The 27,532-nt window shown below is 39.2% G+C and overlaps 2 protein-coding genes across 4 annotated transcripts in view; both read left to right on the forward strand.

Moving 5' to 3' along the window:
* LOC139589078 (zinc-regulated GTPase metalloprotein activator 1A-like) overlaps positions 1-9,570 on the forward strand; it is a 28,985-nt gene extending 19,415 nt beyond the window's left edge. The window contains exons 10-15 of one of the 3 annotated variants that reach the window (XR_011678931.1): positions 1,518-1,574; positions 4,268-4,319; positions 6,195-6,263; positions 6,365-6,430; positions 8,275-8,385; positions 9,053-9,570. Coding sequence is in view for 2 of the 3 variants with exons in the window: in XM_071425153.1 (XP_071281254.1) it covers positions 1,518-1,574; positions 4,268-4,319; positions 6,195-6,263; positions 6,365-6,430; positions 8,256-8,385; positions 9,053-9,126 (448 nt within the window). In the remaining variant the exon portion in view is untranslated. Of the gene's footprint in view, positions 1-1,517; positions 1,575-4,267; positions 4,320-6,194; positions 6,264-6,364; positions 6,431-8,239; positions 8,386-9,052 lie in introns of those variants that run through there. The other 2 variants (XM_071425153.1, XM_071425154.1) reach the window with 2 other exon arrangements.
* Positions 9,571-22,052: 12,482 nt separating this feature from the next.
* The window catches only part of PGM5 (phosphoglucomutase 5), a 69,124-nt gene continuing 63,644 nt past the window's right edge, over positions 22,053-27,532 (forward strand). Inside the window, exon 1 of the mRNA XM_071425156.1 lies at positions 22,053-22,451. Within this exon, the coding sequence (XP_071281257.1) occupies positions 22,191-22,451 (261 nt within the window). The 5' untranslated portion in view covers positions 22,053-22,190. The remainder of the gene's footprint in view (positions 22,452-27,532) is intronic.

Below are 27,532 nucleotides of genomic sequence, written 5' to 3' on the forward strand. Positions count from 1 at the left end.
GCAGTGGAAGGAAGTTACAAGAACAACAAAAAAAAATATCACACTGGTTTTTGCTATTTTTAATTGAAATTCTGACTCAGATTTCTTCTTTAGTAAGGACTTAAATGGATTCTGTATTCCCAGGAGCATTAGGAGAGTAGTATATCTTCCAGACTGCTAGGAGTGATTTGTGCACTTTTACATCAATTATTGTGGTCAGTGTTTGTAAAATAGAGGTTTTTGATTTAAGCAAATTTAAAGGGAAGGTAATAGTCATAATAAAGTATACTTGGCTTTTTAAAGTTGTTGTCAAATGTAGTTGGAAATTGTAGAGAAAAATACTTGCTCTTGTTGGGTGATCATATAGGACCAATTTTGAAGAAGATACTGAACTACATTATTTGTGTTTTAAATGTCCATTAGGGGGAAATCCAACATGGGATCTCTTTGCATATTTTATGGTGTCTGATGCCAGCTAGCACTACGTTTTGGATATGGGATAAAGTGGACCTCAGATTCAGTCCTCAATGACAACTCTTTGTTACTTGTTAATATTCTTCTGCAAATGACACATACAGTCTCTTCCATTATTAAACATTCCAAATGTGAAATCAGCACAAAATTAATTTATTGGCATGGTATGAGGACATCCCCTTCTAAAGAGGGGTTTGTCCCTCAAAAGCCCACATTTAAAAGGGAGGGTTACTATGTGATTTTTTGGAACACTACTGAGAACAACTGACACTGAGCTGGTCATGAATTTTACACAGGAATTGTTTGTGTATTCCATTATAAGTCTTTCATCTTAGAAACTGCTTGGTACAACTACTGTTGAATGTAAAAGTTTAATGATTCTGGTTGTATTCCAGAGGTGGGGCTTTTTACTTGTCGTGTTCTTTTTATTTAGCCCCATGTCATCAAGTGTATCTGAAAAGCTGTCAGTTGCTATTAGCAGTGAAATCTGTAGTCTGTATTGCTTTGTGAAGAAAAGTTTCTTATGCAAGTTTATAGGTAGCCATTCTTGTAAGCAGATATGATTGGTACTGCCTATTCTGAATTGCATTTTTTATTTGTCTGTTTCAAATTGTAGAGTTCAAATTCCTAGTAGTAGTGCTTCCCTCATAAAGTTGTTTCAGTTTTGTTTGCTAACAGTGTGTCAGTATAAGCTACATGTATTCTGGGGGTTTGTGTCTGTATTGAGAGGCTCAAGGTTCCTTTTCCCTTTCAGGGAAAATAATTTTTTATTCAGACATAATGAATAAGAGATTTTATCAGACTTTTGGAAATACCTTGTATTTTACTGTATAACAGTAAAATTTTAAAAGTTTTGTTTCTGTGCTTACATGTTATTGTGTAACTAAACACAGAATTTTCTTGTAGAAGACAGTACCAACCACTGATATCCAAAAATAAGCCTAGGTATTAATGGCATTAGTCTTATAGACAAGAAAAGAAATATATGCTTCAGTAAACACCTTTAAAACATGACATTTAAATACATTAAAAATACAAAGCTTTCTTTTTTCCCCTCTCTTTAGAGTTGATCTCTCTAATGTCTTGGACCTGCATGCTTTTGACAGTTTATCTGGAGTAAGGTATGGTAATTTTCTTCTCTTCTATTAGAAAAAAATACCTGTGTATGAAACATACACACTGAAATCTTGGCTCAAATTTGCATCAGAGTTTCTCTTAGAATTTCTAGTTTAGTCCATCCTGTCTAGACCAGTACAGTCACATTTTAAAAATTACTGCTTTATAAGTGGTAATATTAGATAGAATTTCTTTCTTCTTCAAATGCCTGCAAAAACCTTTTTGACCTTATAAAGTTAAATGAGCCAGAGTTTGTGTGGTTGGTTGGGTTTTTCCCCAAAATGCAGGTTTTGGTTTAGTATCAGAGTAGATTTGTACACTTCTCTGGTTCTTATAAAGTATTTCAAAATTTTTTCTCCTTTGTATTGTGATGAAATGGAGGCATCTGTAGATTTCACACAAAAGAATGAGGGACTGAGGTTCCACAGCAAACAAAGGTTCTACAAATCCTGCTAACTATGTTTGTTATTCCTGGGGGTTTTAAATGCTGAATGCATGATTCAGCATCCTGGATGGGTGCAGGAGTAAAATGGGAAGGAAGGGGGAAAGGTCTTTTTGTTCATTGTGAGCAGAAAGACCTGAAGAACAGCAAAGGGAGTGAGGAGTACTGGAGCAATCATAAAGTAAAGGAGGGAAAAGGAGGGTAATATCAGCTTCATTCTTCTGTAGGGAGAAATTGCAGGACATGCAAATTAGTAACATCTATTAGATAACATGTGCTTGTGAGATTTCCCTCTGAACTGGTACAGTACTATCAAAATGATAGGTTTTGTCTTGTTTTGCTGGCACTGGCTTTGTCTAATCAGTGAAATACTGTAGTGTTTGTTTCAAGATTTCTACCAATGGCAGCATCAGCGAAATACCAAACTAGGCATCCAAAACAAAGTTAAGGGAGGAAGGAGACCGGTATATCCTTTAGAGGCAATAGATAACTATTAGTTTGTAAGCCAGATCATAAATCCATGTTCCAAGTTCTTATAATGGATCAGCTAACTGAATTGACTCATCCTGGAGCCACACAGCAGAGATAAAGCAGTAAAAAGATGTGAACCAGAAAAAGATTGTTCCTGTTAACAGCAGTTCACAGTTAGATCTGATTACTTGTAATATTAGGATGTGTTCTGTGAAGTTTACTAGTTTGCTGCACTCCACAGATCTGAGAAAGTTCTTAAGGAACTGACAAAAAAAATCTTTATTGCTTTCCTCAATCTAGTATTCTCTCTTATCCCACTCAGTTACTTTGAGCTTCTCAATATTTGGTATTAAAACAGAGGAAGGACTTTAAAACATTTGTCAGCATTTAAAGACAAATTCTAAATTACCAAGAAGATTGTAGACTACTTAAATAAAGTTCAGTTTATTTTCTTTATGTTTGAACTCAGCACAGCAAAATTGCTTACCCTGTTTCTAGTTCCTAGACACAGAAATTCTTACATAAAATATTAGTGGTGGTTTCAGTGCCATCACCTGAGTAGAAAGAAAAACTTTGCATCCAACACCACTTGAACACAAATACACACCAAGACATAAATAATTTTTTTCTTTTAATGGCACACTGCAGGAAGGATTTCTGTCAGCAGACAGATAATGTCATCTGTTTGGTGTGACTGTGTGATAGAGCCTTGTAGTCTGGATATACCCTGAAGTCACAGGAAGCACATCATGAATTCTGGATTCTGTGAAGGGGAGTATGAGAGTAAGACAGCAAAGCAAAGGAAGTAGGAGAAGTAGGAATGTGAAATATTACTTCTGTAGCAGATAGTGCCTTTTTTCCCCACCTTAAAGGCTTCTTAAAATTTTGCAGTCATCAAATTAGGAGGAGGGATTTTAATGGGCAATTTTCTCTAAAGTGGCAGAGGGCATCATAGTAACTTGTGCTACAGTATTTCTTCTCTGTGTGTTATTCACAACATAGAGAGAAAACAGAAACTGTACAGAAGATGGTATTTGAAGAAATTTTGTGCTATCTTGATTAATTGAGACAGATATGCATGTGAAATCTAAAGTTGCAATACAATTTTCACACGAAAAGATGCAGTAAGACCCTAAATATTAGTTTACAAAAGAGGTTCCCAAGTAGAGCTTGAACTTAGGGTCTTATTGAGTAGAGAGTATCTGTTTTAAGTTAGCAGGCACACTGCATAGTACAAGTGAGCTGTACAGCTGAGAAGTGGAAGCTGGTATACAGTATTTCAATAAGTGTTACAGATTTTGTTCTCTCCAGCAACAGCTTTGTACATTCTTTTCTTCTTGATTTTCAAATAATTGTAAAGTTTTTTTTAAAAATGAACATCTATTAACTTGATAAATTCTAGCGGTTTATTTGTTCTTGCTTGTTCTAATGATGTAGTTTGCCTTTTTTGCAGAAAGGAGTATCAAGGGTCTTGTGTTCATTGAAGTATAAATGTTTTTAATGCTGAAGATACTGCAAATCAGCACTATAATTCTCTTTATGTTTTAAAAAGCATAATTTTCTAACACAAACAACTATCAAACAAATATAGTTAAACATTTCTATTTTGAGATTCAAAATTAACTGTTGAATTAATTATTTCAGTGTACTATATATTATTCTGAATATATAGTCTATCTCTGATATTTCAGCTTTGCTCCACAATACTGGAATTTTTAAAATTTTGAAATAATGACGTTTTGCCAATCCTACTCAAATGAAACATTTAACTTCACTTATTTTCAGTTTGCAGAAAAAGCTTGAGCATGTAAAGACAACACATGCACATCTAGATAAGGTAATTACCAAAAATACTGCTTTGATGTTTTTGCAACAACAGGGCTGTTCAATATTGCATGCTAATTTTGTTACTGTTTCAGAAGGTTTCAGTTAGGGAGTAATGTGTTCTAAGGTATTTGGAAGATGACCTAGATTACACAAAAGGAATGTGCTTTATTGTAGATAGATTCTAAATGACTATATTAAGTCTCACTTTTAACAATAGCTTATAGGCTTTCAGACAGTCATATCATTTGTTGATTCACATGGAGAGTATTAGTGAACCAAATAGAACCACTTTTTTTTTAGGTATTTGCAGAAACAAGTCCTAAATTTGTAGCCAGTCTGTCCTATAGGTTTTCTATCCAAAACAAAATCTCTCTAGTTGAATTGTGGGTCACAGTCCTCCTTGGGGTGTCCATAGGTGGGTGGAGTTCACCCATAGGCCACGAGTCTCCTAAGAAAATGCAAAAAAGTAAAAACTTCTATTTTTTAAGGTGTTCTGGAAAAGAAGTGAGCTTTCTGCAGAAGGTCTCTATAATTAAATTAAATTTTCGGGTTAAAATATGATGCATACAATGCCTGTATTTTTATTTTTAAACTGCATAATTTAACTGTGAAGTTGCTAGTCTTGGAAACAGGAAAAGGCAATAATAAATTATTTTGGAACTACAGATTAAATGCAAAATCAGTTCATGCTTAATTATAATTACAATGAAAATACTGATTGTTTTTGCTTAATCAAAATTCTTAAATATGCTCAGTTATAGAATCTTAATAGATCCCTAAAGTAGATGAAAATGTTAAGTAGAATCCTTCTTGAATGTTATGAGTTATAGTATCCTTGTGTGTATTATTAAGGAGATTATTGTTAGTTTTGTAGTGTGTAGCCATTCGACAGAATTCATTGTTAGTATCTGTGTTTAGTTTAACACCCACATATTTAAGATGATTGTTGAGACATTTGAGGCATAATGAGGGCAGAACACTTCTCACAGTAGGCTGCAAGTCCTTGTTGTAAGACAAAGTGTGCTTATTATCTTCATGTTGAAGGTCAGCAGAAACAAACTGCACTGTGCTTGGAGCACAGTGAACTTTGGTCTGACGTGTTTTGAAGCTGCTCAGAGTGTTAGCTCTTGATTGTTTAGATAAGTTTACTTGGTCATTAGACAAACATTTGCTGCTTGTTGCTTTAATTTTTTTTTCCTTAAGTTTAGACTAGTCATCAGAAGGTAGTCGTTGGAAAGCATTACAGGAAGTAATTCTCTCTCTGTTCTTCCAAACCATTGAGCAGTTATAGTGACAAAAATAAGACATTATTTAGTCTTTGAATAAATGTTTAATTTTAAAATATATGTTTTATATTTATATTTTCTTTTGGTAATTGATCCTGAGCAGTTAGCTGGCAGTTGCTTTAGCACAGAACTTAACTTCATACATCTTGATTTTCTGACTCTATTCCTATACAGTCTGTTTATAAACAGCTTTTTTTATAAGGCAAGTACAGATTGTCTTTTATGAAAATTGTTGATTATTTTTTGTCTGATAGTATTGTCATTAAGAGCAGTAAGCCAAAAAAATAGCATTGTTAACCATATTTGAAAGCTTGATCATAATAGTCTCTACAGCAAAGAATTACATTGCAGCAGCTAATGGCACTAAACTGTTCAAGGCATTGTATCTGCCCTATAAGTGCACACCCAAACAGAAACAAAAAGTAGGGCTTAATTTAGAAAATTAGAGCAGAACAGAAATAGAGGTTTGGGTTTTTTTTTTATTTGATGTTGTCATATACTTGCCTTTTTATGAGGCCAAGTTATAAAGGACACTTTTTGAAATTACTGTTACGGGATGTTTATTCAGTGTGGTAATAAGCGTATCTTGCCTTTTGCAGGCTATAATTACAGTAACATTTGAAGTTTCAGGAAATATAAAAGAAGAAAACTTAAATCTCTTTATTCAGGTAAGTAATACATCACTGTCAACTCAAAAAATCATTGTAGCTTTTTAAAGAAACTCATCCCATGCCACTTTGTTTATGGAAATAACTTTTTCTTTTCATAGAATCTTCTGTGGGAGAAGAATGTGAAAGATAAGACTGGATGCACCATGGATGTCATAAGACTGAAGGTTAGTCAGAAATTATCAGTTTCTTTGTTTTGTGTTTTTTGTCTTTACACCTAAAAAACTGCATTGTGCTGTCAGTTATGGACCTATCAAAGGTGCTGCTGATCACTGTAGCAGAGCAGATGATATGGAGAGTAGCAAGTTGTCATTCCATGAATGACTCAGAAAGAGAGAGCTGGCAGAGGAGCAAACATTAATCTTACTTGTTTTAAATGGGGAGGGCAGATGTACAGTCCCCAAACATCAGTGGCAGGGTTAAAAATCAAGCCATAGTTAAATCACTTTTAATTTTCTACCTCCATTGCTTTGAGAGATACTATTCATCTCCATATCTAGGGTTGGGATACTGTAGATTGGATCCTATAGATTGCTAGGTGTACTTAAAATTGTTGCCATAATATGCAGAAATTCAGTTTGGCGTAACATAGGAATGCAATAGTAGTTGTGGTCTACAATTAACAAGTTTTTACAGTATTGTCAGGCTGTTGTTTTGAAGATACAGCTCATTCATCTTCATGGGCACTTATATGTTCTTCACTTGCTTGGTTTGGAGAAGAGTAGAGGTGACAATTCAGGATCTACTTTCATTTACCTTATACCAAGCAGCCAAGTAAATAATCAAAAAATAAGAATCCAGTCAGTCATTTGTCAGGCTGTAAGAAATATAAGAAAGTAAAGCTCTGGTTTGTTTCCTGAGAACCCTTGACCATCATAGATAGAAACATAATTATTCTAGTTTTATAGGAAGGAAAGTTGTTTTCTTGCTTTCTCAGCAACAAAATTAGAGTATCCTGGTCTTCTCCTTCCTGACAAATAGAAGAGAGTAGCCACTGATGTATCTGAAGCTGCCTGAAAAGCAGTAATGCCGTGCACAAGCTTGTTTTTGGTGTATTGAGCACTGGAATCAAATTAATCCTTTATGAGATGTGAAGCCTGTGTAACATGTGTGCTCTCCCTCAGTTACAGACAAATACACCAAAGCAAATGAACCTCAGGCAACTAATTACAGAACAGGTTCCAAAGTTTGTTGCTTTTATATTTATATTATATCTGCAGTCATAGCCCTTTTGGCAGTAATAGTCATAGAATTCCAACTAATAGGTCAAATGGAGGCCTATTTTATGAAATATTTTAAACTTTCTTTAGGGAAGTGTCCTGGTTTAGGGCAAATTCTGGGAGGAACTTCCAGGATGTACAAGATATGTTTTACAGAATGTGTTCCACTAAAATATTTTAGAACATTGTGCTATGAGGTGATGAAAACTGTTTAATAGAGCTTTTGATATGTGAGTTAATGGACTCATGCTGACTGTTATCTTTTCTAATTCTGTTGCTAGTTGTTCTGCTTCACAGATGTTTATTCTTTCCCCAATATTCAGAGATGCTGTTTCAGGAAAGTAAATATACTGAGCATAAGAGCTTAATTGGACTAATCTGAAATCAGACATTTTTGTTCATTTTACATCATTTTGTTGGCAGGCAGGCTTTCATGGACTCCTATGTCAAACACCATATATGCATTCAAAGAGGCATAGTAGATGATGACATTTAATTTTTGCTTGGGCAGGCTGGGTACTGACAAATGAGGAACAGAAGGCAAAGTATGGTAAAATGTAATTCTTAGCCTTTAACAAAATAAGGAGATGTGAAAATGTATGTTATGAGTAGATGTGTTGATTGATAATATATGTTTATTTTGACTAAGAAGTTCACAGGTGCCAGAAGTACTACTCCCTGCTTGAACTAGATTGAAAGTTTTGTTTCCCCTCTTACATATTTTATTTTTAAAGTTTTGTTTATATACCCTAACAGTTATTTTTCTGATAAGGGACTGGTATCTATTCAAGGCAAATCTCATCAAGTGATAGTCCAAGGTGTCCATGAGCTCTATGACCTAGAAGAGACTTCAGTACCCTGGAAAGAAGATGAAAAGAGAACAAACAGGCTGGTCCTAATTGGTAAGAGGAAATTATGCATCTCCTTCTTTGAGTTTAAAAAGCTGTTTTCTCATAGACAGTCTCACAGACTTGGCCAGGGAAAAGCAATCAGGCTAAACTGGCCAGAATTAGTGCAGTAAGTTTGTTCAACTTAACCCTCTTTTTAAGGCTTATCCATCAAAACCTCCTGAAGTTCAAAATTGCAGCTGAGAGGAGTCTACACTATCCCTATTAGTGCCACCAAAATCAAACCAAATCAAACCAAATCAATAAAATACCAAGCTTTCATAAATTATGTTGGCATATTTAATCTTGTTTCTAAAATCTGTAATTATAAATTGGGTGATGGGAATAGTTTGAATGCTTGATCAAATATTAGTAACTGTAAGGAAGGTTATTATAGCTTTGAAATGTTTAAAATCAGTTTTGTTTCTAAAAATCTTGCAGTGCTGAGGTTCTGTGCTTCTATTTTCTGTGTATTTGTTTGCTGTGCAAAGTGTTTTATTACCAAAAATAACCTATTTTTTCCCTTTCCCTTATTTGTGCTTGAAGTCTGTTGTTGCCTTAATTTTAATACTGCTATTGTCACTGATTGATATAATAAACACTTCCTTAGGATAAAAGAAGCTACTTGTATGTGTTTTAATGCACTGTAAAATACAGTTAGATATTTTATTTCTCTTTACAGGCAGGAACCTGAATAAGGAGATCATCAAAGAAGTATTCATAGCCACTGTGAGAGAAGAACGAGGAAACAGTTGACATAAAACTATAAAAAAGATTAAATGTCTGTTTTAATCCTGCAAGGATTTTATGGCAGAAAAGACTGAATGGCATGGGCTATAGTAGTTTCTATATCCTCTTGCAGTTCATGCAACAGTTGAACCCTGAAGTCTTCCTAAGTATTCCAGCTGACCTACTGCTTTAAGATTAGCTCTTATGGTCTAGAATCAAACACAATTCTCCTATTTTGGATTCGGCTGAAGCTGTGTCAGCAACATATGTAACTGTGCAGAAATGGAGACAGACTGTTATGTTCTATGTGAAGCATTACTGTAGGGATATGGGAAACGTGTTTGAAGCCTAGTGCTTTCTCTTCCTAACGCTGTTCCACTGGGAATGAAGCAATAGTGATTATTGCCAGTGATATAATCACAGTACAAAATGTTTAGTGTTTACTAGTAAACTGTCTTCCATCTCTTTCCACTTGCTTTGTGATTTTTGAGTGTATGCACCCATCCCAGGTACTGTTCTACCTGTAAACCTGTTGTGTAATGAAACTAAAAATACACAGGTAGCAGAGGCACAAGATCACATGGAGTAAATGCTGTCTACACAAAAGCTGTGCATGCAGTGTTTGGTCACATAGTCAGCAGTTTGAAAGAGGTAGCTGAACTCTTCAATCTTATAGGCCATCACCCTGCCAGTTCAGGATCTGGGGAGCTGGGGACTGCACCTTTCCACTATGTTCAGGCTGCTCTGCATGATTTCTAATGGGGTTCTGTGACACTACTTTGAAAACCTAGTCTGAAGCTTTTATCTCTCTGCTAATCACAATTTAGAGTTGAACTTCTTGCCCTGTACATTCTCCAGTACTCTTTGTTCACCTCTTAGCTTTAGAGGGATATTTTGACTACAGCTGTGTGAAAGCAAAATAAGTCAATGCAGGAAGATAATGTAGAATTAAAAATGTTTGCAAACGAAATTCTAGGACATACAGTTCTGAAGGATGGACTTTTAGCTATAGTGCTTGCTGTGGATGCTAGGTGATGTGTCTGAATAAGCAGAAACTTGTCTTACACCTAACATTAAAAAGAAAAGAAAGAAGGCCATTCCCTCAATCTCTCCTTCAGGCAGTATCAGCAGTCTTAAATTTTTTTCACTTTGCTTCTACTGCAGCGTATGAGTTTGGAATTCGTTTTCAAAAGAGCTAAGGATGAAGACATTAATCTTTCACTGCCCAGAGCTGGTGTCTCAATTGATTAAAATAAGTAATGTATCTTAGCTAACATAGAACTCTTTACTCTTCCAGTAGATACATCGGCAGGCATGACTGCATTCCTCACATTAGAAATAGCTTTAGATAGCTTGAAGTAGTTTTCAGGACTTATTTTTTTCTCTAAAGCAAGGTCTAAAGAGAGAACAATCTGCTTACACAATGTTGCTTTCTGTTTAGCAGACCTTGGTGGCACCTGAATGAACTGGTATAGCTGAAGGACACTGTTTCCCTTAGCAGTTAGAACTCTTCATTTTTAAAACTAGTATATGTTCTCACACTGTTTTGGACTGCATAAATGACACACAGTCCTGCATGAGAATTTGTCAAATGATTGCCATCACAGCCATTCACTGAGTATTAAGATCACATAAATTTAAATTTGTGGATAATACGTGTATAATTTTTAGTGCTTTTGCTTCCATTTGTCACAGGAAAAGTGATCAAAATACCTGTAATGTAGGAACTCTGTTCTCTTTAAAGCAATTAATCTCTGAAGTGTTGCTAACTTTCAATTTGAAAAAAAGTTCAGAGACCTAATAAAAGGAGCTTCAACCATGAGTCATAAGGGAAAAAGGCATGGATGGCTTACACAGTCATTTTTGGATGCTTATTTTTAAATATTTGTTCACCCACCACACACTCCACCACATGCTAAAATTTCCATGATGACTGTCAATATGCTGAGGCTTTTGTTGCTGCAGAGGGGCATTTCTGCAGTTGGAAGTATAAGCTCTGCACTCTGTATAGCTCATGTTGGTACCACTTACCCTTTCTTGCTAGGACTTTCCCTGCACTGCTTACAATGCTCATGTCAGAGACACTCTAGTCATGTCTGCTTGTCTTCTGTAAACTGCCTGCATATTTCAAGGCATCCCTTGGGATGGAGAGCAAGCGGCTCCTCAGCAGGGATGGAGTTTGTACTCCTCTTGCTGGCTGTCAGGATGTCCCAGTGCTTTGTCGTCTATTCTGTTCATGCATAATGACACTGGAAAAATGCCAAGCACCTCATCTTTATCCCCATCTCCCAAGAAGACCACTAGTTACATTTCTTGGTTATTTATTTAACCAATATTTTCTCATCTGTTCTTACATGCACAGGCTGGGGTGCTATATCTTGTCTTTGCATCATGCCAGAACCAAAATAAAAGGAAAGGTAATGACAGCTCTGTAAAAGCTGTGTAATTACTATAATATTTGTGTTACTGGGAGCTATGTCAAGGATGGCCTTCTCCAAGGAGCTACAATTGGGCTGAAGTGAGGTTGTGTGGGAGGGTGAAATGGACAGGCAGACACCACTCAGCCCTGTCTTGGGGTTGTGGTATGTGGATGGTGGGGCAGCCAGGGATGCTCAGGTTGAGGTGAGGAGGGATCTGGTGAAGACAAACATTAGCAGTTCTTCCTGTGCAGGTTCCAACAGGGACACAGCCGCACCTGAAGAAATGATGGCTGTCTAGACCTGGCCTTACTTCCCAGCCAGATGGCTCACAATAATGGTGCTTCAGTCCCTCCACCAAGAGCACAAAACTAGATAGAAAGTGATCTTGTCAACAAATCCCACACATTTCGTTTCCTAGCAGAGGCTGAGGAGTTTCTGTCCTAGAGGGAAATTGCAATGATTTGATCATTGTGCCTTCATGAATGTCAGACATCTACAGAAATAGACTTTACAAAGCAGCATTTTTCCCCATGGTATGCTTTCCACATGTTTTTAGGAGCTCCGTTAAACTTTAACAAAAATTATATCCTTACACTCTTGTGCCATTTGTTTATATCACCTGTTAGGTTTAATCTTCAGGAATTACCTGGGAAGATGAAGGGATGATCACAGTTTAATTTATTATGCCCTTTAAAATTTAGGCAGTTCTGAATTTGGTAGTATTTTACTAGATTCTTACTTTTTAATCCTTATGTATAACTCCCACCTGCTGGAGCATGGAATGTGTTTTCCATGTTCCATTCCAACTCCTGTAGTCAAGATGTGACCAGAGGGGACACAGGATGGATAGGTTTGTGTTCCCAGCCACCTGCTGTCCTTGTGAGCCACCCTGTTTCTCTACTGCCATCATCAGCCCAGCTGCCCTGCAGAGCTCACAGGAACGGCATCTGCCTCTCCTTGTGGGGCATTTCCTCTGCTAACAGGAACATTGGCCCAAACAGTGTCCATTTTTTGTTACTCCTCCCTCAGTCCACATGAGCAACCATGATTTGCTCATCCTGCACTGCTCTACAGCTTCACATTGCTTCCAGATTTGTTATATAAATTGCATATATATTATATACACTAAATACAGATCCAGGTCTGCATGGTTTTAACTGATTGTAGGTGAATTGTTTATAGCAGTGGGATTCCAGTGCTAGGCCTGTGCTGCATTTCTTATCACCCCTAATGCCTGTACTCCTCTACAACACTTGTCTCCACTTCTCAAGGCCACTGATACTGTATCAGTCATGTTTCCCTATGCTTCATCCTCACATTAAAGCCATAAATATCTCATCCTACACAGAATGGCAGCTTGTAACTACTAGCTGTAAAAACACTAGCTGTAACATCCAAGGATAAAAAAGTAAAACAAATTAGCAATTTACATCTGGCCAGTTACAGATACTGATGTCACAAATAAATTGAAGTAATCAGAGCTTCAGGTGGGTCAGGAAAAGATTGGCCAGACCAGGTGTGGCAAACCTCAGCCCTGAGGTGCTGCACATGCAGTGCAAAGCCTGTTACTGGCAGTGACAGTGGCATCCTGCAGGATGACAAGGCTACATTCCCATCCCAGTGCCCTACACATAGTCCTTTGCTCTTCCAGCCATGTACATGCAGGCAAAGGGAACAAAGAGGAAATCCGAGTCTGGCTATGGCCAGCAGCTTCACAGAGACACCAGGGCTCCAGTGCACCTTGGCCTCATACACCAACATCCACAGAAATTTTCAGAAAAGAGTGCAGCTGTAACAGATCAAGTGTCAAGCATTCTAGGATGTGAATTGCCCATCGAGAAATGAGTAAAGCACTTGTAACTTGAATTTACTTTAAAATATTGGTCTAAATTGTGGTTTCATTGTAGTGCTTCCAGTCTTTGAGCAGAATGGACTTACTAATCTTACTGTCCTCACTTAGCTAGTCTGAAATACCTACTAATTTCACATTGCTCTCTTAATAGGATTCAAATTTGTTGCATCTCTTTCAGTTTAATAATTTCAATTGACAAGCACAATTAATTTGTTATTTGGTTTCTTTATTGATTTCTCTGTACTGTTCTTGAAATGTTCAAGCTTCTTTTTTATCAAAATGAGCAGTTAATAATAATAATCTTATACTGTTAAAATTGGTATTTTTTATAATTTCACTTAAATGCAGCAGTAAAGGCTACATTTCTATGTCTTGATCAGTGCAGAATTTTGTTTTAATTAACAAGAGGCTGGTGAGAACCATGGCATTGAATCTCATAAAGTTTATTCAAAACCCCTACATATATACTACAATTGCCTGCTAGCAATATATAACAACATAATGTTATATATTGCACTGTAATGTTACAACAAGATGAAAGGGCCTGGTTGTTGTAAACTGATACGGCTACCATCAGTATACTGGGGACTACCTGATCAAAGGCTTGACATTCCTATGACATTTAAGCTGTTCTTTCCAGGAGGTTTCAAACATAACCATAGAATCACAGAGTCATAAAACAGTTTGGTTCGGATGGGATCTTTAAAAGTCATCCAGTCCAACCCCTGCACTGAGCAGGGACATCTTCAACTAGATCGGTTTGCTTATAAATCACAGCCTGAATAAAAAAAACTTTTTAAATCATAATGTTTTTATTTGCCTCTTGGTAAATGTTCTGCTACTTGTTTCTGAAACAAAGCCTGTGAGATCAGTGTCTCTCTTAGAGGACCTGGAGGAAGGTGGGTAAAAATGAAAACTGACACAGTTGCTAGAGTTCTGGTTTGCAAACAGGAATATCAGAAAGTCATATCTCAGAGGACAACTCAAAAGCAGCATATTACTTGAACTGAAATAAAGACTTTACTATCCAATAAGTAAGAAAATTTTACTTGGTGAAGAACTCTGCTGTTGTTTCCAGAGGAAACCAAATTTGTTCCAAAAGAGGATTTATCCCAGCTGCTCCACTTGTTTTTTCCCTTCTAGTAGTCGATCTACTCACAGGTAGGAAAAGTCATATTAAACGAGTATTTGGTGTCATCTAGTGGTAACATTTGTTTCAGCAACTTTGTCAGCTATACAGCGATGCAGATGTAGTCTTCTAGGAAATTTTATCTGATTTTGGTCTTAAGCTTTTTTCCTAGTTGGTAAAGGAGAGAGATTATGGAAAATAAAAATCTGTATCACTTTAGGCTGATTCACTCCAGTGTGAATCTAGTGACTGGTTCACTCTAAAATCAGAGCAAGGCTTTTTTCCCCCTGCAAATCCTTTCCTCTTTCTTCTTAAAGTAAGAGAATACTGACTTCATGGTTTTGATGGAGCACTTTGCTGACACAGTTGCAGGACTGAATTATGATATCAAAAGTGCCTGAGAAGGTAAGTTTTAGCTTTCCTGCCCCACTGTCTTAGAAGGAGGGATTACTTTAATCATGTTCTTCAAAAAAGAGGTGGTCAGAGTGTAAAGTGCTGTGTTCATGAAATTTTTTAGTTTGGTGGGGATTTTCTTTTTACCTGCCCTGAACCCTCAGGTATTCCTGATGCTACAGGATGGACAGTGTTGCTTATTAACTATATAGCCATGAAAGTCACTGGATGGGAATTGGCATGTTTGACATAATCTGATCCAAAGTAAAACCTGACAGACAACGATCAACAAGAGCAAGTCAAACCAGCACCCTCAGTTAAATAGGTAGGTAGAAACAGCCCTTCCCTTCTGTGCAAGAGGAGCATCCTGGGGAAAAAGAACTGGTAATTCTAGAGTAACTAAGCATGTTACTCCTCTAAAAGCACTGTGGTCTAAGTAAGACTGACTTGTTCAAACGAGTTCAATGACAGATTCATTTTTGCAGTAGTAGGCTGCAGAACCAGATGAAAGGTCAGGCAAAACCAAGAATGGAAGATACGTGAAAACAGAAAGCTAGTTTGTCTGACAACAATTTTCCAAATTACATACGTACTAATGGATATCCCTAACTAAACACCCTTCCTGGTTTGCAGGTCGTGAGAACTGAGAGCAAACTCTTCAGAGATGCGTCAAAAGGTTTGGTAGGTTACAAAACAGAAAAATAAATCAGACTTTGGCTGCGGACAGAGCTCTGCAGAGGCTGAGAGAACAGATATGCCCACAGAAGGAGGCGCTGCTCCACCACTTTCCACACCTCACGGTGGCACCTGCAGTCACCCAGGGTCCTCAGCTGCTTGTCAGGATTTGGATCCAAATCTCTTGAGGTATCCTGAAATTACACCCTTGACTCATTTTCTGTAATTTTTCCCTGGACCTTAGTGAAAGGTTTCTTCCAGACTATTTTTATAATTTTAAAGAACTGTTCTCATGTCTGTCTGATCTTCCAGAAGAAACAATCAGAGTGACTTGAATATGGAAAGGTTGTTTAGCAGACAGGTTGTTGCTGTGAGAAATTTTCTTCCTTTCATCAGTCATTGACAGAAGATAAAACAAGTTCCCTGGCAGAATCAATTTGTCAGGCAGAATTTAGACTATGTATGCTGGAAAATTACTTGACCCTTGACATGAGGAAGAGAAGAATTCTTAAAAGGAGAAAAAAATCTCAAGTGCTTTGTCCAATAGTATTCCCTTAAATGGCAGAGTAAGATACAGATGGCATGGTGAAGTTAAGTATTTATTTTTCAGTGGGTGCAAAAAAACCCCAAAGCAAACGGTTAAGCAACTACGCAAAGTGATCTATATCATGATATTGGCATTTATTAAAGAATCACTGGAATTCTGTCTGGGGCTCCTCCTTAAAACAGGCCTTTTTACTCCTTAGGTGTCAAAGTGCTTTCTAAAAGGCCAGTGAATTTGTTTGTTGATCTGAGACTTAAACATATTGTGTCTTTCTCAAAAACTCAGAAATAAAGTTGCTAATAAAAATCTTCCTCCATTTGAAGGAGCTGTTTTTCTATGCTGCTTTATTCTTCCTTTTTTTAGTTTGTTTGTTTGTGTTTCTGTGTTTGTGTTCCTGAGTAGTTTAAGCTTTGAGTTCTTGTCAGAGATGCTATGACTCAGAGCAGAGTGATGGTATTTTGCTTTATTCCCTTGCTTTATTGTTGTAGAAGGCAAACATATAAAAGGCAAAGAATCCTTGTATCAATCATTATGTTGACTGTGTATCTTCTTTCGGGTATGCTGGTGAAGAGGTGTTGTGGGAACATTTCTTTCCCTGTGTTTTTAAACTTTTCATGTGTTTTGACTTAATTTTAAAAATCGTGGGCTTTTAAAATGGTTGAAAAATAGATCTCTGCTATCAGTTTTGTTTCTCTTTCATGTACTAATCTATTAGTACAGCAAGAAAACCAGCAGTATTTCTGCAACCTTTACTACCTAGCATCCCTGGGCTAGGAGGTAGATAGGCAGGATAAATTTGAGCATGTCCCATTTCTGTGTTATCACTGCCCAGCTCCCAGCATCAAACCATTGTGTCAGAGCTGAGGTTTTCATTTTACTCAGTAATTCCACTCCTGAGAAGGACGGAGATACACAGGGTACATGCTTACTTGTAAGGAGGGGACTTCAGACCCTGAAGTAGTTTTTTGCTGGGAACCCACAGTGCTTAAGTGGGTGATGATGTGAAAGAGGCCATTTGGTTGGCAGTGTCTGTAAGATGTAGAACATTGTAGAACATTGTGTCATCTGAGGATTACAGCCTGGAGGGTCTTGTCGTATGTCACTCTCATTGGATGCAGTGGCAGTAGCTATTTGTTGCACCTCTGAAAATCAGACTGGGAATCAGCAGGTCTGCAGCAGTAGGAACAGTTTGGAAGTTCTGTTTTATTTTTTGCATATCATGTGCTGGAATGACAATCATATGGATAAATTTTCCACTCTTGACTGGTGACATAATTGGTAAATAACCATAAATGGAAGCGTAAGACTTCCACAGTGTCTGTGAAATAAGTTCCTGCTAAATCAGGCCTTGACAACACGGTTGTCTTACTTGGCAGTACAAACAGCTTGTTAAACAGACTATATCTATCTCTGTCACACAGTCTAGCAAGACTGTGGTCACTGCACACTTAATTTTACATAAAGTAAGATTACCTAACCTATTTTCAGTTTGAGAGAGAGTATCACTCACTTGAGAGTAAGCAAAACTATTTGAATAAACTTTCTGCATCCTTTGGACTTTTTGGAGGATGTTCCTTTTATAAGGATTGCTTCCTCTGTTAGGTTAATGACTGATTGTTCTGGTTCCTTCTCTCAATCCTTTTTTTCCTTCCTGTTTCTCCTGATTAGATGGATAGTAACAGGCAACTTTATAAGTCAGACCTGACTTACACAACAATCATAAGTTGCTGGCATAGCAGTACATCAGTTATCAGTTATGAGAAATATGTTTTCAGGGAATTTTTCCCGTTTGGGCTTTGTAAATCAATTTGCATGTAAGTTTGTGTGAAAATGTTCCTTAAAACAATCACCCTGTTTCATAGTAATTACAAACTTGCAGCTGTAGTGAAGTATAGCCTTTCAGGGGATTAAGTAAAATTTCCGGAAAAGAACTCAATAGATATCCATGAGTTCATAAATACTACTTCTCAATAAAACTCTGCAACAAGGGAACTAATTTTCCTATAAGAATATAAAATACATTTTCTCTGCCTTTTCTAACATAATAGAAATGCTCCCTGGAAAAGCTTTAATTTGTGAAAGACAAGACAGATAAAGTCAGTCAAAATATCCACCAATTTTTCAATTTTAATTTATCTTTTAATTTTTTTAAACTTCTAAGTAATTTACATTTTGAAACAAAATCATTGCAAGTTTAAAAAAAGAAGTAGAAAATGCCCCACTTGGAAACACTGGGGTTTAAAAGTAGTTTTGTTCTTATTACATAATAATGCAAATAAAAAGATATAATTTTATTTATAAAAATAAAACAATATATTAATTGAATTGCAATTTTTGAGTGGTTTAAATAAACTGACATTGTATTTTCAGAACTTTTTTGTTTCAAGTTAAAAACTTACAGTAAGTGCATGCTATTCCTCATATGATAACTGCACTACAAGTGGAACTGGAGTATCCAGCTCAGTGAGGATGAGAATTTGAACTTCAAAACATGCCACCACGGGGAATGGCTGAATTAATTTTGAGTATCCACATTTCTATCTGGAACACATATTGCATGAAACAACTGTAAAAATGTGTTTCCATCTAAAACTCAGGTATTATACTAGTGATGAATTGGGAACTTAAAGGCAAAACTTGCTTTGTTTATGGCACCAGTTCAATTCCCCTGCAACATCTGCAAGTTGATACAAAATATTTTTCCTTGACAGAAAGAAGTGTCATGTCCATGGCAATTTCCTGTACGTTGGCATCAAATCAGAACTGGGCTGAGCTTCTACAATCTACCTTCAAGAAAATCCATTAGTATTTTCTGCCATCTTGCAGAGGGGACACTTCAGGCCACCAGGTCCACTGAATTAGAAGTAATTGTGTGGCTATGAAGGGCTTCTGTTGCCATGGGACAGACTTCTTTCCTTCAAGTCCACACAGGCAACCCAATTCCCAGCTCAGTGCATGAAAAAACTGGGCCTAAAATGACAAAGGTACTAGTACAATGCTGGTAAAAAAAAAAAGATGGGCAAACACAACAATACAGCTCTTAAAGTAATTAACACTGCCATGTTGTCACAAGACAAATGAATTATGGTAAACATTTTAAGGCTCAGGAGTTAAAAAGCTTTAAGAATCAAGTAAGAAACCAACTACAGGGTGAAAATGTTCCTGAACTAGATTGCATATGTCAAACCAAGTTTCTAAAATTGGCACTCAGAAAGCTAATTGTTTTAGTTGGAAACTGAACAAATTTAACTTTCACTCATGTCACTTCATTAAGCTGGTTTTTATTTTAACAACCTTTAAAAAACTCACTCGCAACACAGTTTGGTAATACTAAGAATAAATTTAGCTGTTGTTTCCCAAGGAGACATTCCAGACTTTTAATATCACCCCAAATTGACAATTATTCATTTTTTGAAGATACACAGCAGTAATCAGTTAATGTTCTGCAGCATTGGCCATTTACAGGAATTTCCACTTCTCAATGACATCTGCTCAGAACAGGACTGTATTAAAAAAATAAAACAGAAATTGAAACATTTACCCATGGATAAATGTATCCACATAATGCTAATCTGGGTGCTGGAAAACTGAAGAACTGAACTAAAAAAAGACAAAAAATTGTTCCTTTTCTTCAGCTTTTGTACTAAAATGTTCAGGCTCTCTGCATTAACTTCCTCATCCTTTACACTTCTCCTGTGAAGGCTGGCATTTTATTTTTTAAAGCAAAACCTGAGGTCTCCCTGAAATAGCATGACTTTACAACATAGTTTTACAAAGTATTACAAGAATCATAATGAAAGAGAGGTTACATAAACTTCTGGATGGACTTACCTAAAGCAGAGCTTGAGTTTGAACTAAAAATTTTACAGTGCTCAGTACAACCCATTACATTTCTGGTAATGCCTTTGTCAAGGCAATGCTTGAAAAGACTCTAAAATACACTTTTTCATTACTGTACATAAATTACATAGGTGGAGAAAAGCAATTCTGGAAAATTGTCATTGATTGCCTATCTTAAAATATACATTCTGAGAATGTCAGTGTTTGCAGAGGTTTAAAATTGATTCAAATTGATATATTTTTTTCTAAATGCTCAACACATTCCCTCTATCCATATGAAAAATGCAGTCAATTCTTTATTTCAAAGACTATCACATTTCTTCTTACTTTGGTCATGCGTTTTCCTTTATTGGGATCTTATCTGTTCTAATGCTTTCCATCTTTGTTTCTGTTTCCTTGTAGAGCATTTGCTCTGGTAGATACCAGTTATCTGATTTTATTTCAGCTTTCACTAAGGCATACTAGTGCAATGTCATGATTTCATTGCTGGCAGTGCCCAAAATTATTTAAGATACAGCTGCCTCATTTAAATTTGCTTTGTTTATATTAGGGATATGAGAACTGGCGTTTCCACAGGGCAGATTTTTCCCTTTTGCTGTTTAAGATGCATTCTGAATCAGTATAGGAAGCCGCAATCATGACTACAGGCTAGGTCTGATGAAAGAAATGAGATTACTGTCATCCTGTATGTGCTCTGGCCCTCTGCTACAGTATATGGCCCACTACAAAGGTATTCTGCCAACAGAGCTAGAATTCTTGTATCTGCTTAAATGGATTCCTTTGTTTAAACTAAACTGTTGGGCATTGCCTACCATAGCATGTAGAATGTTTTAACTGTGATGGCAGCCGCCCCTGCCAAAGAAATGTATGTGTAGGAAATTATGTCTTAAACAGTCACACTCTACCTGATATGAACCACCAAAAAGCCGGCAGAAATAGGGCTCAAAACCATGACTGAGTTCCTCTGGTTACTATTCAGCAGGTGACTCTCACTGACTCTTAATGAACTGCTGAATGAACTCTCAGCCTCTGTAGAAGACAAAAACGTTTTAACCCATGTTTGCCTGGCCATCTCCTGTCATTGCAGCAAACACGTGTCTTTGTTGAACCATAACACTCCACCTGGCTTCTGAGCGGTGTATGAGCAGATTCCTTCAAAGAAATGAGAAAAATGCCTTAAAAAACTATATTTCCCTACTCAGATGCAGGTCTGCAGGGATTTCCTAAGCACAAGAATAACATTGAGGTTACACGACTATTTTTCCCAACTCTCCTACCAAGACAGTTGTCCTGGCAAAAAACAATGCTGTGTGGGCCCAGTGTGAAAAGAGCATTTGGATGGAAAATTTCAGCTGATGTTTGACAGTCACAGGCATCTATAAACACAGCCTTTATACTGGGAAATGTCAGGCATCTCTGCAGTTGCTAATGCCACCACCTCTGCATTTCATTTAAGCAGAATGAACCCATGCCAATGAACTAAGCTTTACCATACATCTGTATGAAACGCCTTGGTTTAGCATAGGGAAAGGCACCTTCATGGTTGGCTTTACAGTGAGCCTGGAGAGAAAAACTAGAACAGTTAGTAAGCAAGCCCCTCTTTAAGTTTACTTACTATACAAAAACCTTGCTTTTGAGCAATAGAGAAAGAAAAGAAAAAAAGTCGATTCTCTTTGTTCGTTCTCTAGTTGCCCGCTGTGCTGTTCCCTCTCCTGGGGCAGTACCACTGCGCGGCCTCGCCCCCGCCGGGATGCTGCGCTCCGTGTGGGCGCTGCCCCGCCGGAGGTGCTGCCTTCGTGCCCAGGGTGCCCGGTCCCGGCGGGGGCCCCGGCGCTGACAGACCGTGATCCCCCCGAGCAAGTGTGCAGCGCTGGCTCGCCCGCTCCTCCGTGCCTCCAGTTACATCCCTGGCAGGAGCCCGCGGCTCTCGGCTTCGCTTTCCAGGGTTATTTTTGGCCGGGGCCGCCGCATGCTGATGGCAGCGAGCCGGCGAGCCCCGGGCGCCTTGCCGGGCGGCGCGGCGCCGGCGGGGCCCCCGGCGGGGCGGGCGGGCAAGGGGCGGCGCGCCCCCCGAGCCCGCCCCGGCTCCCTCGCCACGCCGGGCGCCGGCCGGGGGCCGCCGGGGGCCGAGCGAGCGCGGCCCCGCCCGGGGAACGCCTCTGGGCTCGCACCGCCGGCTCGGCAGCGTGCGCCGGGGCCGCCGCTGGCCAGCGGAGCCGCGGGCGGGCGGCAGCCGCCATGGAGCGGACCCCCATCCCCGTGCTCACCGTGCAGACGGCGCCCTACGAGGACCAGCGCCCCACGGGCGGAGGGGGCCTGCGGCGGCCCACGGCGCTCTTCGAGAGCCAGCGCAACTACCTGCCCAACTTCGTGCAGAGCCTCCTCTCCTCCGTGGACCTCCGCGACCGGCAGGGCTGCACCATGGTGGTGGGCAGCGACGGCAGGTACTTCAGCAAGACCGCCATCGAGATCGTCGTTCAGATGGCCGCGGCCAACGGGGTAAGCTGTCCCCTCGCCCTTCCCGCCGCCCCGCGGGTGCCCCTGCTCCCCGTCCCTGGCAGCGGCACCCGCGCCCTGCCCGCGGGAACGCGGGGCAGAGCCCGCCTGTGTCATCCCGGAGAGCGCTCGAGGCACAGATAAAGCGCGGAGGAGCCCGCCTGCGGCTGTGTAGGAAATTATGTCTTAAACAGTGCCACGGCCAGCCCCGCACCTGCCCGTTCCGGCGTCCCCGGGCTGTGCCGCCGGGCCTTGGAGAGGCGGTGGCCCCATCGGCGTGGTGGCAACCTCTGGAGACTGCCAGCCGTGCCGTGCTGTTTCGCCCCTTATTTTAGAAGGAGGAAGGCATGGGAACTGAAACATAGGGTCACTCTGCAGGAGAAAATGTAGCAGAGTTAAAACTAAGTACGCGGGGAACAAAGGTATCAAACAAGCACCTGCTGCTCAGGATATTTTAGAGGAAAATGGTACTGTTGAAGGAAGAGGAATTCAGCATTTTACCTGCAACCTTAGGAAAAGAACAGTTCTTTCCTCTTGGTCACTTGCTAACAAATTATAAAATACAGGGGGACCCAGTGGCAGAAACCTCTGGTCAGACGGGATACAAATTTTTTGGTGCAGTTTTGAATGTAGGAAAGAACCCAGGAAGACAACTTTTTCTTCTGCTAGAAGAAGAGAGAACTTATCTCCTCTGCGCATGTGGAGAAGAGATATTTCTGTATATACGCATTCATGTGTGAATGTGTATATACAGAAAGCTGGAAATACTACATAATCCAGGCTTGAAGTTCCTGCTTCAAAGCAGAGTTGAAACTGCTATCTCTTGTTATGATGCCTAGACTGATCCTCCAGGTTTGGCAGAAGGAGTGATATAATTCTGTAGGGTTTTTTTAATAGGGATTTTTTTAATTCAAAAGCTCAGTACTTAAAAGGCATTCCTTTCAAAAGATCTTTCAATTTTGAAATTAATCTCCATATGTGTTTGAATTTTCCCTGCTGATTTGCTGTCACATACAAGACCAACCAGCCTTGTATGAATAATGAGTATTTTAAATTTACTTCAAAAGTATGTTCTCAACATGGTGATAATATCAAGCAGATGTTCAGTGATGCCTTAAGATTTCAGAGACTTTGTTACATACTGTCTGCCCAGTGCAAAATCACTGTTCATATAGGGACTTGTTAGAGGCCAGGGTTTAAGTGGCCCAGGGTGTGGGAGGGCTCTGTGGGGGACACTGGTGGAAGTGGGGACAGTGGCGAGACTAGCACAGTGGTTCCACCTGCAGTGTCCGGGAAGGGAGCGTGCAGGGAGTGAGTGCAGGGCAGAGGAGTGGACTGGTGTGTGGGGAGTTGCAAGGAAGGTGGGAAGCGCATGGAGGAGTGCTGCTCCCGAGCCCCATTGCCCTTGTGGCCCAGTGGAGACAGTCTCGTTGATGGAACTGTACCTGTTGGCCAGGTGGGGTAAGGTGCAGCAACAGCTAAAGCAAGAGCTGCCCTGCAGAGGCTGAGGTCCTCATATGCTGGTAGGAGCTACCGGGATGGGTTTCAGTGCAGAGTGGCCACAAGAACTGAGGTGCTAAAGAAATTTAGGATTTAGAGGAGCAGAGGCTTCTCGCCCAAGTTATACTGACTTAATTTTTCCTGTCAGCCTGCCTCCTTCCTACTGCTTCTGTCACATTCCCCATCTTGCTGGAATATCTTTCTGACCTCAGGAGATTTCCAGTTTGAGATGATTCTGACACCTTGCTGTAATAATGCTCTTTCCCCTTTCTTAGTTACTGCAAGTTTCTTAGTAGCACAGTTTCTTCCTAGTGCTTTCTGAAGCCAAACTCCTAATGTTTCTGCTCACAGTTCTCACAAATACCTGAATTCACATGTGATTCTCTTGCTAATGACACAGTCCTCAGAAATTGAGCAGCCTAGCTGGTAGGGAGCTATTGAAAAGGCTTCCTATTTCCATGTTCTAACGCTCTGTTCCCTCTTTAACATCTTCACCCTGGTCATCTTCACCTCTGTTTCTCTCAAGCACAATGTAAATGCGTAAGTTTCACATTTACTTCATTAGTACTAGTTGTATGTTTTATTTTTTGGCTGTTAAGATACACCTGCTGGGAAAATATCTAAATCTCCTTGATAGCATTGTTTAGTGCTGTGCTATATAAATAGGGGGAGAGGAGGAGACTCATTTGAGCAAAGATCTGTCCCTCTGGATGAGGTTAATATCATGAGAAAGCATGTAGCTGGTATCACAGGGAAAGAAGTGAATTGATGTAGGCTGGATCAGATGAAACATGGGGAAGGCTTGAAAGGTGCATTGAAAATGTTCAGCTGCTCTGAGTGCCAGCAGTGCTGATAAACTGAACTTTAATCTCCTTGCCGGAAGACCCGTACCAAGAGCCATGGCTAGTTGTGCTGGCTGAGTACAAAAATAAATGTGATTTTCTATTATCATCTGTAAATGGACTGCCCTTTAGAGTTGCTAGGTTCCTCTTGTTCTAACTTGTGGGTGACTCATCCCACATTCCCCCTGTGCTAACAGCCTAGCACGGTTGGCATGGGCTCCAGTACAAGGAATGAGATGAGGTCCCCTGCTCAGTCAGCTGCCAATGCTTGGCCTGCCTTCTACTCATCCTTGGTGCTGCTGGCTCATGCCCTCCAGCTCCAGGCTGCAGGTACATGCACCACTGCTGCAGCCTGCACAGCCTTCCTGTGGTGGCAGCAGCTACAGGCTGGCCCATGCTCTGCAGCTGCCAGCAGCACATGTGCCACCAGCTCCTGTTCAGAGCCAAGGGTGACCGGCCAGGGTTACCCCTCAGTGGGCACACAGCTGGGATGGTAACAAACACTGCTGGGTAAGGGATGCATGTCATGGGAAGGTGGGGGACTGTGAGGAAGGGCAGACAGAGGTCCTGTACCATTCTGGGTTGCAACAATCAGTTTGACAAAGTAGAGGTGGTAGCAGATCATTTGAGGGTCTATTTCCCTTTTCACCTGCGTTGTGCCAGTAGTAGTGCAATACAATTCATCTATGTATTAGATGGAAATACTCTATTAGACCCACCAGCTGGATGGGGTGTCTAATTTTTAATGGAAGGTTTAGGATACGTTTAAACAAGAAGCTGTTATTTGTGAGTCTCAGTGGTGGATCAGAAGGCAGTGCCGTTACTCTTGAATGTGGAAAGTCATGACAACATGCTAGAGAGACTGCAGGGTATTGCTAGTAATGCTGCAGAAGTATGAGATGGCAGAGTTGAATTTTCTGGTTGTTTCCTATGTAATACCATGTTGGTTTTATTTTCCATGGCCTTTCATGCAAATCTTCCCTGCCTCCCTGGGTCTGTGTGGTATTTATTTGCTTCTACACTGAGCGTGGTGTTCATATTCCTGAATTTTACTATAGTATCCTAAAGATACTAGTAAAATACAGGAAGGCAGAGCCCGAAGGATGTAATGTACTTGCTTCACGTTCTTTCAAGTAAAATTGGCTGAGGCATGTGAGAGATTACTGGGAAAAATGATTAAAAAAAAACATTAAATGAGTCCATAGTAATCAGCCGAATTGTCTGAAAAGGCACAGCTGCAAGTGGTAATATTGCATAAAAATGTTCTTGTAAAGTACTTGTTAGGGTACTTTATTCTTTCAGCTGTAACTGTTTGCTGAGGATCTTTGTTTCTGCTGTTGTTACTAAAGTACAGGAACAAAATAGAATGTGGCATAGGGACACAGTAATAGAAGAGATATTACATGCCTGTGATCTTGTAGCCATGCAAGTTTTTGAATTCCAGAGATAATCTTTCCATGCTATGAAATTGTCCAAGATTTTCAGAAGGATATTACTGGAACTTTAATTGTGACCCAGTATGTGGGTACAGTTTGGTAACCGTTTTAGCGCAGATTGTGAGAAGTCTGTAAAAACAAGTATTAATTAAATTAATTAAAGAAATAATTTAATGCTAGTTTAGCATTTGATTCAAAATGAAGAGATTCTGAGAAGATGACCTTGTGCATTCCTGCCACCAAAATTAAAACAGCAAAGGAAGATGGATAGCACATTTACACCTCTAAAGTCTGCACTGTCCTGAGGGAGTTTTGTAGAAGCACTGATGGCCTTAATAAAAGGTGAAACTTTGTAGTAGTCCCTGCAGATAAAATACTGTTATATCATTTATGTAATGTGATTTGTCGGATCCTTAGTTTAGAATGCTAAATATTGCAATATTTCTATAGTACAGAAATTAGCATAACAAATAATATTTCAAAGTAGTATAGAAATAGTAGCCTCATGACAAGTGCTTAAAGCAAAATCAAATTACTCATCTTTATATTAATATTTGGCATCCAGAAAAATGGGAAAACTGGTTTGTGTGACATCTGCTGAATGGGAAGAAATGAAATATAGCAAAGAGATAGTCCTAGGTAATTTGTGCATTCTGAATAATTTAAGGTTGGACTAACTTTTAAAAATACAGTGATGTGCATGAGGACATAAACTTAAAACTCACTACTTTAGATTTAGAAATACCAAAACCATGCTTGTGACAAGCCTGCATGCAAGTGTAAATATGTTTATACTTGAGTGCCTCCAGATAGATTCAGAGTGTTGTTTTCAAGCGTTTTGTAAAACGTCATTGCTGTCATATTCCTTTTGTTTACTCATACACAATACTGTTTTAAGAGCTGGCAACCATTTCTGACAGCTGTATTTGGAAGATTGAGTCATTGCTCTAGCTTTCTACATGCTTCACAGTTTAAAAAAAGGGAGGAACAATATTCAAAACAAACAATTTCAAGGTTTTTAAAATAAATTTTTTCTTTTCACGGTAATATTTTGTTTGTTTCTTATTAGCTCTCCTGTTTTCTAGCAACATTCCATAGGCTTCAGAATTATCTGCAAAAACTCTGAAAAGAGAAGCAGGTAGACAAACAATTATTCTTTCATCAGAGCTTGAGGTAGAAATCTCAGAAGAGTGCATTTTCTGCACATTTTTTAAAATTGAAAAGCAGATCCCGTGGTTCTTACTGAAAGAGAAATGGTTAGACATAGTTTGTGATTGGTGAGAATTATCAAAAAAGTAATTTATGG

Source organism: Agelaius tricolor, unplaced genomic scaffold (genome assembly GCF_023055355.1).
Source record: "Agelaius tricolor isolate 1412-34295 unplaced genomic scaffold, bAgeTri1.0.p SCAF_4, whole genome shotgun sequence".
NCBI classification, from domain to species: Eukaryota; Metazoa; Chordata; class Aves; order Passeriformes; family Icteridae; genus Agelaius; species Agelaius tricolor.